Below are 14,249 nucleotides of genomic sequence, written 5' to 3'. Positions count from 1 at the left end.
TTTTTCAGAATTTTAATGCATCTACTTCTAAAACAGACGCTTATACCACCCAAAATAGTTACTAGTTCACATTTTCCATATGTCTACTTTGGATTGGCATCGTTTTTTGAACATTCTTTTATTTTTCTTGGACGTTACAAGGCTTAGAACATGAACAGCAATTTCTCATATTTTTAAGAAAATTTCAAAAACTTTTTTTTTAAGATACCTCTTGAGTTCTGAAGTGGCTTTGAGGGGCCTATGTATTAGAAACCCTGATACAACAGACCATTTTAAAAACTAGACCCCTCAAAGTATTCAAAACAGCATTTAGAAAGTTTTTTAACCCTTCAGGAATTTCACAGGAATTAAAGCAAAGTGGAGGTGAAATTTGCAAATTTCATTTTTCTTTCTGAATTTCAATTTTATTCATTTTTCTTTCTGTAACAAAGAAGGTTTTACCAGAGAAACACTACTAAATATGTATTGTCCAGATTCTGCAGTTTTTAGAAATGTCCCACATGTGGCTCTACTGCGCTCGTGGAATAAAACACAAGCCCTAGAAGCAAAGAAGCACCTAGTGCATTTTGAGTCCTCTTTTTTATTAGAATATATTTTAGGCAGCATGCCAGGTTTGAAAAGGTGTTGAGGTGCCAAAACAGTAGGAATCCCCCAATAGTGACCCCATTTTGGAAACTACACCCCTCATGGAATTCATTTATGGTTGTTGTTACCATTTTGACCACACAGTTTTTTAACAGCACGTATTTGAATTGGGCTGTGAAATGAAAAAAATGTCATTTTTTCCAATAAAATGTCATTTGTGATCAAAATTTCTTATTTTCACAGGGAACAAAATACCCCATTTTGTTGCCCAATTTGTCCTTAGTGTGGCAATACCCCATTTGTGGTGATAAACTGCCGTTTGGGCTCATGGGAGGGCTCAGAAGGAAAGGAGCGCTATGTGTTTGTTGGAGTCCAGATTTTGCTGGATTGGTTTTCGGGTGCCATGTCGCATTTGCAGAGCCTCAGAGGTATCAAAGCAATAGAAACCCGCCAGAAGTGACCCCATTTTGGAAACTACACCCCTCAAGGAATTCATTTATGGTTGTTGTTAGCATTTTGACCGCACAGTTTCTTCACAGCACCTATTTCAATTGGGCTGTGACATTAAAAAAAATGACATTTTTTCCAATAAGATGTAATTTTTTATCAAAAATTCTTGTTTTCACAGGGAACAAAATACTCAATTTTGTTGCCCAATTTGTCCTTAGTGTGGCAATACCCCATTTGTGGTGATAAACTGCCGTTTGGGCTCATGGGAGGCCTCAGAAGGGAAGAAGCGCTGTGTGTTCTTTGGAGTGCAGATATTGCTGGTTTGGTTATCGGGTGCCATGTCGCATTTGCAGAGCCCCAGAGGTATCAAAGCAATGGAAACCCACCAGAAGTGACCCCATTTTGGAAACTACACCCCTCAAGGAATTCATTTATGGGTAATATGACCATTTAGACCCCATAGTTTCTTCACAGAACTTATTTGAATTGGGCTGGGAATGAAAAAAATATATATTTTTTCCAACAATATGTCATTTTAGCTCAAAAATTCTTATTTTCACAGGAAATAAAATACTCCATTTTGTTGCCCAATTTGTCCTGAGTGCGGCAATACCCCATTTGTGGTGATAAACTGCTGTTTGGGCCCATGGGAGGGCTCAAAAGAAAAAGAGCGCTATTTGTTCTTTGGAGTCCAGATTTTGCTGGATTGGTTTTCGGGTGCCATGTCACATTTGCAGAGCCCCAGAGGTATCAAAGCAATAGAAACCAACCACAAATGACCCCATTTTGGAAACTACACCCCTCAAGGAATTCATTTATGGGTGTTGTGACCATTTTGACCCCATAGTTTTTTCACAGAACTTATTTGAATTGGGCTGGGAATGAAAACAAAATTATTTTTGTCAAATAATATGTCGTTTTGGGTGAAAATTTCTTATTTTTACAAGAAACAAAATACCCCATTCTGTTGCGCAATTTGTTTTGAGTGCGGCAATACCCCATTTGTGGTGATAAACTGCCGTTTGGGCCCATGGGAGGGCTCAGAAGGAAAGGACCACCATTTGGCCTACTGGGGATTTTCTCGTGCAAAGTCATGTATGCAGAAGCACCTGAGGTACCAGTACAGTTGAAACCCGCAAGAAGTGACCCCGTTTTAAAAACGACACCCTTAAGGCAATCATCTAGAGGTGTAGTGAGCATTTTGACCGGAGACCTACACCCCATAAACTGTAATGTGGGTTCTCCTGGGTATGGCAATACCCTACATGTGGCTGTTATCAGCTGCCTGGGCACGCAGCAGGGCCCAGAGGGGAAAGACGAGGGGGGATAAGCTGTGCGGAGAACATCAGGGTAAGTAAAATTGGGGTAAATTATAAACCAAGGGATGTATGATAAATTTTAAAACACTCTTTCATACAGAGCTCTGGTTATTCGGGACACGTGTCACATTGATATATTGTGTCATCCCTTGTAGCAGACTTTGCACCTCTTTTGACTTTTTCCCTTCTTGCCAGTTTGGGGAACTTCTCCTGGAAAGTGTTGCCGCCCTGGTACGATGCGTGTAGCCCCGCTTCCAGAAGTACTGGGTGCCCCCCCTTCTTGGTCCCTAAAGATTAGGTTCTTGATAATCACCTCTTGAAATTCCAGGAAAGTTCCCGTCTGGCCTGCACATCGACGTAGCACGTACGCATTGTACAAAGCCATCTGTATGATGTGCCCGGCCAGCTTCTTATACCACACCGCATGGCGCTGTAGGGCTTCAGGATTTGATCTGACAAGTCCATCCCTCCCATGTACCTATTGTTGTCCAGGATGCAGTCTGGTTTGGGGGTGGCCTTTCCCTCATATAGCCTAAACCTGTAGGTATACCCTGATGCACTCTCGCACAGCTTAGACATCTTCACGCCATACCTTGCCCTCTTACCCGGCAGGTACTCGCGGAATTGAACCCTCCCTTTAAAATGTACTAGGGACTCATCAATAGAAATACACTTCTCGGGGGTGTATGTTTGGGAAAACCGGGCACTGAAACGGTCTAATAGGGGTCTCCGTTTATACAAACGGTCAAAACTGGGGTCATCTCGGGGTGGGCACGGCTCCTTATCAGTATAATGTAAGAAGCAAAGTATTGCCTAATTTATTTATTTTTTTAAGTTACAGTTCAGTTCTGAAGTTGCTTTGAGGGGCCCATATATTAGAAACCCCTATCAAACACCCCATTTTAGAAACTAGACCCCTCAAAGTATTCACAACAGCATTTAGAAAGTTTATGAACCCTTTAGGTGTTTCACAGAAATTTAGAGCAAAGTTGAGGTGAAGTTTACATTTTTTTTTTGTCAGAAAATCCCCTTTATACCATTTTTTTTACAACACAAAAGGATTTATCAAAGAAACGCAACATAATACGTATTGCCCAGATTCTGCAGTTTAGAGAAATATCCCACATGTGGCCCTCGGGCGGTAATGGACTGAAGCACCGGCCTCCGAAGCAAAGGAGCACCTAGTGGATTTTGAGGCCTCTTTTTTATTAGGCACCATGTCCGGTTTGAAGAGGTCTTGTGGTGCCAAAACATTGGAAACCCCCAAAAAGTGACCCCAATTTGGAAACTAGACCCCTTGAGGAATCCATTGTAGTTTTCTTGGGGTGCATGCGGCTTTTTGATCAGTTTTTATTCTATTTTTAGGTGGCGTGGTGACTAAAAAACCACAATTCTACTATTGTTTTTTTATTCTATTTTTTTTACAGCGTTCACCGTGCGCTATAAATGACATATTTACTTTATTCTGCGGGGCGATACGATTACGGCGACACCTTATGTTTATAGTTTTTTTTCATGTCTTATGGCGTTTGCACAATAAAATACGTTTTGTAAAAAATCATTCACTTTTTGTGTTACCTTATTCTAAGCGCCAGAACTTTTTTATTCTTCAATCAATAAAGCCATGCAAGGACTTATTTTTTGCGTAACGAACTGTAGTTTTCGATCAGGACCATTTTTCGGTCCATGCGACTTTTTGATCTCTTTTTATTCCATTTTTTGGGAGGTGAAGTGACCAAACAATTGTGATTGTGGTACGGTTTATTACTATTTTCTTTTACGGCGTTCACCGTGCGGGATAAATAACAAAATAATTTTGTAGTTCAGGCCGTTACGGACGCGGCGATACCAATTATGTATAGTTTATTTGTTTGTTTATATATTTTTATTATTAATAAATGACTGATAAGGTAAAAAGGGGGATTTTTACTTTTAATACTTTTAAAACTTTTATTTTCTTATTTTTACACATCTTTTTTTTAACTTTTTTTTAACTTTATTACTTTGTCCCACTAGGGGACTTGAGGGCAGGAGGCCCTGATCGCTATTCTAATACACTGCACTACATGCGTAGTGCAGTGTATTAGAGCTGTCAGCTACTCACTGACAGCAAGCATAGTGGGTCCTGACGTTGTCAGGACCCACTAGGCTTCCGTCGGTGGCATAGCCGGACGCCATTGTTTGGTGTCCGGTTGCCATAGTCACCATCGCCGGCCGCTATCGTGTAGCAGGCCGGCGATTGCAGCTTAACCCCTAAAAAGCCGCGATCTCTATAGAACGCGGCTTTTAAGGGCTTAATCAGCGGGGACACAGCGATCGGTCCCCGCTGTAGGAGCTGTGACAGCTGCTGAACAAGACAGCAGCTGTCACATCTCCTGTATGTGTCGGGAGGACGGCCGAAACGGCCGTTACTCCCGAGACGTACTATTAGGTAATGGAGCGCGAACGCTATAGTTACCATGACCTAATAGTACGTCCAGGAGCGGGAAGGGGTTAATACAAAGCTAGTAGTGTCAAAGTGACAGAAACAGACTGTATATGGGCATGGGTAAATACCTGCAGTACATTTTGGGAAGGCTGCCTACAGCAAGTCATTATGAGGAAGCCTGTCTGGGTTCATGTGACCCACTTTCTAATCTGTAAAATGGCGGCTGCCATGTTGCTGCAAACCCCATATGTTTCGGTTTTTACTGAATCCAAAGCTATTGGGATATTATGATTTTATTTTATTTGTGTAGATTAGATGGGCTTATCTATACACATTACACTTCACTTAAAATAAGGGTCCTAAATCAAACTTGGAAAAACAGTCCAAGACCATTATCCCTTCTGTACCAAATTTTACAATAGGCACTGTGCATCCTGGTAGGTATTGTTTTCCTGGCCTTCACCAAACCTAGATTCGTCCATCAGACTGCTGTGATTCATGAGTGCAGAGAACACGGTTCCACTGCTCCATAGTACAGTGGCAGCGTGCTTTACACCACTTCAGCCGAGGCGTGGCATTTTGGATGTTGATCTTAGGCTTATGTGTAGCTGTTAGACCATGTAAACCCATATCATAAAGCTCCCAACACATAGTTCTTGTGGTAATGTCACTTCTAGAGGCAGTTTGGAGCTCAGTAGTGAGTGATGCAGCAGAGGAAACAGAATTATTTACGCATCATGCACTTCAGCACTCAGCGGTTCCGTTCTATGAGTTTGCGTGGTCTTCCACTTTGCGGCAGAGCTGTCGTTACTCTTAGACGCTACCATTTCCCAATAATAGCTCTTACATATGACTAGAGTAGAACAAGCAGTTCTGAAATTTAACTAACTGACTCGTGGCAAAGATGGCATCCTAGGACAGTGCCACGTTTGATGTCACTGAGCTCTGCAGTATGAATCATATTACTACCAATGTTTGTCTATGGTATTGCATGGCTTTGTGCTTGATTTTATGCACCTTTTGTCAATGGGTGCATCTGAAATACCTGAACTTAATATTTAGAAGGGTTGTCCACATACTTTTGGCAATATAGTGTGGTCCTAGCATTTGTATGTACATGTAACTCCTATTGATCGCTCTAGGTTTTCCCCGTCAAATGCCTTTGTATATTATTATACATCAGCTCAATATCCAGGCATATAGACACATGCCAGTACATTATAGTTTTTAAAAAAAACTAGGTTTGATTTAAAGAAAAAATTGCAACTTGCCCTAAAAAACAAGTTCATACAGCTATGTTCACATCAAAATAAAAATACAAGTTATGTCTGCCATAATGTGGAGGGGCTAAAAACAAAAAGTCTTCTGGTCAATAAACTAAAATTGACAATTGCCCCAAAGGGTTAATGTGCACTGTATATATATCCTTTGATATTTCCTTTATATGAATATTGTGAAGTCCACATAATAAGGATTCTTTTAACTGAGCATTGTCATGGAAACTACTTTGGCATAGAAATGATGTATGACAAAAAAGAATACTTAGAAAAACTGCTATTAGCAACAGGAAACTAATTTGTGGATTAATTGTGCATTATGGTTATTAACTACACTATTACAAAAGAGCTTGTACTATTAGTTAACACTGAAGAGTAACCATTGAACATGTTCATAGTCATTCAGATTGCCAAATGTTGGTGATAACCCAGAGATGCTAAATAATAGTCAGTAGACCGTCCGCAGTGGAAATCTGCAGCAGACGTTTTTTTCATTGGTTTCTATAGCTTTTTACGTAACTTAGTTCAGATGTTGCGGGAAAATAACAGTGCAGAATTTAAGCTGCGGTGCAGAATTTTCACTTCGCAGCATGCGCAGTCTGTTGCGGAGAAGCAGCAGATTTCAGCCTTTGCAATGCAAAAACTGAAATCTGCAGCAAGTCCGCAGTGATTGAACTTTGTCATTGCTGGGAGGCGTAGGAATGGAGCGGTGGTGCGCATGCTCGACAACCGCTCCATTCATTTCTATGGGGCTGCCGAGCGCTATCTTCAACAGCCCCATAGAAATTAATGAAGTGGCCAGTTTTAGACAAAGTGTGGCCCTGGGCAATGTTAAAAGTGGGGACCCAAATGCTGAATTATTATATCAATAATGCAGTCAATTCAGAAGGCGGTGTGCAGAGAACTGCATCGCTAATTTCTATAATGTCCAGTAGAATTGCCAGCCCCAAAGCATATGTCCCTCCATTCACAAAAAAAATTATCTATATATATCTATATATATGCAGTTATTGAATCATACCACTACACCAGATTAAATAATACCTGCATACTGTTACTAAACACAACTCCCTATTATAAGACAAATATTACCAATAATAACACAATATAAGGTCCAAAAAATTCCGCCACACCATAACCACATAGTGACTGAATAATACCCCCATACTGTTACTAAATAATACCGCCACACCATAACCACATAGTGACTGAATAATACCCCCATAATGTTACTGAATAATACCTCCACAGCATAACGCATAGTGACCTATACTGTTACTGAATAAAATCCACAATACAAAGACCAATAATACCACCATATAGTGACCATATAGTGGTAGATGCCAATTATACACAGGAGCTCTGCAGACGATATATGTGATTACAGCACATTTATATCCAGTGACTCACAGGTGATGTTTTCTCTCATTAGAGTTGTTCACTTTCCCTTTTTTTTCTCAATCCGGCAATAATGATCCCTTAGTGCTCGACACAATAAAAGTGCCCCATCAGTAACAGTGCCGCCTTTGTGCCCTCACACAGTAATGATGCCCCCTTTGCGCCCCCTATAGATAGTGCCGGTGTCCCCCCATAGATAGCGCCACACACAGCCCCCTGTAGATAGTGCCACACACAGGCCCCTGTAGATAGCGCCACACATAGCCCCCATGTAGATAGCGCCACACAGCCCCCCATGTAGATAGTGCCACACACCACCCCTCTTGTAGATAGCGCCACACACAGCCCTCCCCTTGTAGATAGTGCCACACAGTCTTCCCCCTTGTAGATAGTGCCATACAGTCCTCCCTAGTAGATAGTGCCACAGCCCTCCCCTGTATAGCGCCACACAGCCCCCCATGTAGATAGTGCCACACACCACCCCTTTTGTAGATAGCACCACACACAGCCCTCCCCTTGTAGATAGTGCCACACAGTCTTCCCCCTTGTAGATAGTGCCATACAGTCCTCCCTAGTAGATAGTACCACACAGCCCTCCCCTTGTACGTAGTGCCACACAGCCGTCCTCCTTGTACATAGTGCCACACAGCCGCCCTTGTAGTATGCCACACATCCCCCCTTGTAGATAGTGCCACACTGCCGCCCTTGTACATAGTGCCACACAGCCCTCCCACTTGTACATAGCACCACACAGCTCCCCCCCAAAAAAATCTTGTACTTACCTAGCCCCGTTCCCATTCCACAGCCTCCAGACGGGACCCTTGCGCAGGCCAGCGTGATGCAGTGACGTCATCATGCCGGCCTGCGCAGGGATTCTGTCCCAACGTTTATAGGCTGCAGGCTTAACGTGTCCTGCAGCCTATAGTATTCAATTGTATCTGCGCCCTGAGGACGAAGAACTATGTGTGCACGATGCCTTACCCTATAGAAATAAAGATGAATTCTGTATAGTTATGTAAAACTACTTAAACTGTGTGTATTGTTTACAATTACTGAAGTTTAACTAAACTTTAAGCCAATGCAACCATTGTTCTTCTTGCTGGATTAATTGAAGTATATAGTTTTTACTATTGTTTTAGAGTAAACCCATTAAAGAATCAAACATGATGTGACTCTTTCCATTTTAAACATGTATGAAATGAATCAATGTTTAGGGAGTTTTATGGAAATCAGTAAAATAGAATATATACAGTTCATTGTCCATCGGGTGATATGGGCACCTAGCCCCAGGCAGTGTCCTTCCATGACTGCATGTAAAAAGCAAATTGGCAGATATGCCACCTGTACATGCACGCAATCTTGGCAAAATCAATGAGTAATAAAGTGTTTGTGTTGCACAGACATTCTTTTCCTATGTCAATTTCTGTGCAACAGTATCTTCCTGGCTGCTGCAGTGGAGGAGCATGGAATAGGTATGGATAGTGTGCTTTACTATGCCTTACTTCTTTTAAGAGTATAAACTGGCCTTAAATTGTCCCTCACTTAGTATTCCATCATCGCCTTCAGATGACATGTCTACAGCTGTTTACACTTTTCCCTGTCCTCATATCCATTCCCTATTCCTTATAGCTTGTAAACTTATATGGAAAAGGCTCCTACCTAACCTTATAAACACTATTTTCATTTGTCTGTACCACACTCCTTTTGTAATTGTTACAATGTGTTATCAAATATTGTGTTAATAAAAATGCTACAGAAACTGGTGCTGTTATAAAAATAAATAAATCTAATAATAATAATAATAATAATAATAATAATAATAATAATAATAATAGCAGCACTGTTGGCACTACAAGGAGTCTGACACTGCAGGAACTCTGCCATTCTAAAACTGATGTACTTTGACTATGAAAATTGGGAATATTTTTTAGAGGTACGACCACTTTTTGTTAGGTAGACCTGTAGACTTGCTCATTGATGCAAATATGTAATCTGCCAATCGTAAGGCAACAAATCAAATTATAAAAAACAAATGGACATGGTCCATAGGTCAATTTATTCTTTTGACAGTGAAATTATTGGTAGATCCAGATAGGGTGGTTTGAGTATCTCAAAAACTGCTGATCAGTTAGGATAGTACAAGTCGACAAAACAAAAATGACCAAATGAGAGTCAGTTTTGTGAGTGAAAATGCTTTGTTAACCCTATAATGCAAAATTACATTTATATACAGTGGATATACAAAAATCTAGACAGCCCTGTTAAAATTCCAGGTTTTTGTTATGTCAAAAAATCAGTACAAGATGAATAATTTCAGAACTTTTTCCACCTTTAACCCCTTAATGACGCAACCTAGTTTTGGTCTTAAGGCTCACAGCCCATTTTTCAAATCTGACATGTGTCACTTTATGTTGTAATGACTCCGGAATGTTTTTACCTATCCAAGTGATTCTGAGAACGTTTTCTCGTGGCACATTGTACTTTATTTTAGTGGTAAAATTTGGTCGATATATTCAGTGTTTATGTGTGAAAAATAGCAAAATTTTGAGATTTTTTTTTTAAAATGAGCATTTTTATGAATTTAAATGTATCTGCTTATAAGACAGATCGTTATATCACACAAAATAGTGACTAGTTCACATTTCCCATATGTCTACTATATGTTGGCATCATTTTTTGAACATTCCTTTATTTTTCTAGTATGTTAAGGCTTGGAACATAGGCAGCAATTTCTCATATTTTGAAGAAAATGTCAAAAGCCTTTTTTTTAGATACCAGTTGAGTGTGAAGTGGCTTTGATAGGTCCATACAATGCAAACCCCCATAAATAACTCCATTTTAAAAACGACATCCCTCAAAGTATTCTAAGCAGCATTTATAACGTTTCTTAACCCTTTAGGTGTTTCACAGGAATTGAAAGCAAAGTAAAGGTGAAATTTACAAATTTCATTTTTTATGCAGAAAATATTTTTTATTCAATTTTTTTCTGTAAAACAGAAGGTTTTACCAGAGAAACGCAACTCAATATTTATTACCCAGATTCTGCAGTTTTCCACATGTGGCCCTAGTGTGCTAATGGACTGAAGCACAGGCCTCAGAAGCAGAAAAGCACCTAGAGGATTTTGGAGCCTCCTTTTTAATAGAATATATTTTAGGAACCGTGTCAGGTTTGAAGAGGTCTTGTGGTGCCAAAACAGTGGAAAACCACCCAAAGTGACCCCATTTGGCAAACTACACCCCTCAGGGAATTTATTGAGAGGTATAGTGAGCATTTAGACCCCACAGTTTTTTTTGCTGCATTTCGTGGAATTGGGCTGTGAAATTTAAAATCATTTATTTTTCTGATAAAACAGCACATTATTACTTTTTACAAGGAATAAAGGAGAAAAAGCACCCTAACATTTGAAAAGCAATTTTTCCAGATTATGGCAAAACCACATATGTGGCCATAAATTTCTGGTTGGACAAACGGCAGGGCTCAGAAAGGCAGGAGCGCTATTTGGCTTGTAGTTTTTTCTGGATTGGTTTCTGTGCTTTTGCAGAGCTTCTGAGGTACCAGTACATGGGAAACCCCTTAAAAGTGTCCCCATTTTGGAAACTTTACCCCTTGAGGAATTAATTGTAGTTTTCTTGGGGTTCATGCGACTTTTTGATCAGTTTTTATTCTATTTTTTATGAGGCGTGGTGACTTAAAAAACAGCAATTCTACTATTGTTTTTTTATGCCCTTTTTACAGCGTTCACCGTGCGCTACAAATGACATTCACTTTATTCTGCGGGGCGATACGATTATGGCGATACCATATGTTTATAGTTTTTTTTATGTCTTATGGCGTTTGCACAATAAAATACTTTTTATAGAAAATCATTTACTTTTTGTGTTGCCATATTCTAAACTCAAAAAAAATCTGTGCAGAAATTCGACACTTGAGCACAAATTTTGCACAGTGCACGCTACAAATTGACTTTTTGCTTCATGAAATTCATGTTCTTATTCTGTCTTCTGTGCCCTGAATTGTTGGCCCTATTGCTATATACTCAGTATCCAGTAATATTTTCCTTGTTCCCCTGGCTCCCTACTGTCATTATGCCAAGTAGAAACAGAAGAGAGTACGTGAATGATAATGAGCGTTTTATTCAGACATGACTTTGATGAATTAGCCAACTTGTCATCTGTGAGAAAATTAACAAATGTTATCATGTTCCCACTTTTATTATGTATATCAACTTGTCAATTCACATGGGAAAATGACTATACACTAGATAATATCAGCAATCAAAATTATCTGGTTGAATAGGCTTGTACTCACATTTAAAATGAATATTTATTAGGTAATTTATGTATTTATATAATGCTCCATTTTTTCAAAACCTGAAATACAAATTGTGTAAAGTTAAATAGACTATATTACTATTTACAGAAATATTGCAAGAATATTAAAGTTTGAGAAGCTTTCCAAAAACTGGGCCTACAGATGTGTCCACCGTTGCTCAAATTTGGTTAACCAATTCAATACAATATTCCGACACGCTAGTAAAACCCTTGGAAGGCTGCAATCCACATTACAACCACTGGGTGGCCACACATAGACACATATAGCATAGACATCTCGTGACAGAGTTCCACAAAATCATGTTGTTTTTTTTTTCAAGCTGGTTATTTTGCGCAACACATCTCAGAATATGTTGAGATAGGATGAAAGGTAAGGAAAGACACATCTGTTCACTAAAGAAGAGGTTTTAAAGGTCTGTTCTCATGAAAGATATTGGCGACACTAATGGCAAATCGGCAAAGATCCGACCGTTGCGACCCTTAATGATCGCTATAAAGAAATGGCAGTAGTTCCATCAGCTCTGCTCAGTTTTTTTCCGGGTGGGTGCTGAATGACATTGGCACCCGACGATCGTATGATGATCTCATATTCTAACCATATGTCACCAAATATCTTTGATTAAACAAGCATTTTAACTGCACTACAAAAATTTAAATGGGGCTCTGATTGGTTGCAGTGGGCAATAAGGTCCTCTTTTTGCTGATATAATTTTGAAACATGAGGCACATCCAACTCTGACTCCTAATATGTATAATATTATATAGTAGCGGGTACGTTATGCCTTATGATACTGACCTCAACTGCTGCAGAACCCTTTTTTGAAGAGGAGAAAGGGGGAATTTTCTGTCCACCATGTATTAATTGACCGATATGAAACACTCTTATTCTTTTCATAAAGAAAGACTATAGCAGCTGTGTTTTTATGTATGTTTTACCTGGGGCACAGTGCCCTATAAGACATACTACAGCTTCTGAAGAACCTCTAGGCACAGGAGATGGATATTCCTACAAGCGATCTGAAAAAAACCTCTTCTGCAGATAGAGATAACCAGCGCTTATGTAGCACCACATATGTCTCTATAATCTTCAGGTTCTAGCACGTGATATTCATACAAATATTATATACCGAGATATCAATGGACAATTTCTATTCACCTGTATTTTATTTTAAAAAAATAATTCACTTTTATGTAGAATAGACTGTGATTTTTAGGTAACCAGTTCTTATGTCTTTTATTGACAGTCCAACACACGAGAATTTTGGCATAACTCAACATTGTTGTGCTTATTTTCAGGTATCTTGGTATCACCCGACCCCTGACCTACCCGGTGAGGCAGAATGGGAAATGTATGGCCAAAATGATCCTGTGTGTCTGGCTCCTCTCTGCCTCGATCACGCTACCTCCTCTCTTCGGTTGGGCTCAGAATGTAAATGATAACAAAGTTTGCTTAATTAGTCAAGATTTTGGCTACACCATTTATTCTACAGCTGTTGCCTTTTACATCCCCATGTCGGTTATGCTGTTCATGTACTACAGAATATTCAAAGCTGCTAAGCGGAGTGCAGCCAAACACAAGTTTGCCGGGTTCCCGCGATCAGAGGAAAGTGAAGGAATGATTGCAGCAAATGGAGTGGTAAAAATACACAAGGAATCAGATGAATGTTCAAATCTGTCAAAACTGCTGAAAAATGACAGGAAAAACATTTCCATTTTTAAAAGAGAACAGAAAGCGGCAACTACACTTGGGATTATTGTAGGGGCTTTCACCGTATGCTGGCTACCTTTTTTTATACTTTCAACTGCAAGACCGTTTATCTGTGGAACAGAGTGCAGCTGTATTCCTTTGTGGATGGAAAGGACATTTTTATGGCTGGGATATGCAAATTCTCTGATAAATCCTTTTATTTATGCCTTTTTTAACAGAGACCTGAGGACAACCTATCGAAATCTGTTACAATGCAGGTACAGAAATATCAACAGGAAGCTGTCAGCTGCAGGGATGCATGAGGCTTTGAAGCTTGCAGAAAGACATGATCATACCTTGTAAGGATACAACTCATAACATTCTATATTCCTTCTTCTTGTAACGTATAACATATATAAATATTTATTAATGAGTATCATTTCTAGAGTATTTTAGTTGCACCACAAAAACAGAAGCAGACACATTTTACTGGTTCTCTCTGTTTAATAGAAAAAAGACCAGGCTTTTCAAACCCAATCTCTAGCCAAAAACTGACTTAGGCAGGGACCACACACAGTTTTGGTGCAGTTTTTGGCTCTGTTTTTTTAGCCAAACACAGGAGTGGTCACAAAAGAGAGGAGAAGCATCAGTCCTTTCTTTATACAATTTGAATCCACTTATTTATTTGGTTTAAAAAAAACTCCCAAAAACTGCACCAAAACTGTGTGTTTGTTTGTCTTTAAGGGGTTTGCCCATCAGAGACATTTATGGCA

The 14,249-nt window shown here is 39.6% G+C and overlaps 1 protein-coding gene across 1 annotated transcript in view; it reads left to right on the top strand.

Annotated features, from left to right (window-relative positions):
• The window catches only part of HTR7 (5-hydroxytryptamine receptor 7), a 94,386-nt gene that overhangs the window by 65,517 nt on the left and 14,620 nt on the right, over window positions 1–14,249 (top strand). Inside the window, exon 2 of the mRNA XM_075842667.1 lies at window positions 13,086–13,835. Within this exon, the coding sequence (XP_075698782.1) occupies window positions 13,086–13,835 (750 nt within the window). The remainder of the gene's footprint in view (window positions 1–13,085; window positions 13,836–14,249) is intronic.

Source organism: Rhinoderma darwinii, chromosome 11 (genome assembly GCF_050947455.1).
Source record: "Rhinoderma darwinii isolate aRhiDar2 chromosome 11, aRhiDar2.hap1, whole genome shotgun sequence".
NCBI classification, from domain to species: Eukaryota; Metazoa; Chordata; class Amphibia; order Anura; family Rhinodermatidae; genus Rhinoderma; species Rhinoderma darwinii.
This window is presented reverse-complemented; position numbering and strand designations above follow the sequence as displayed.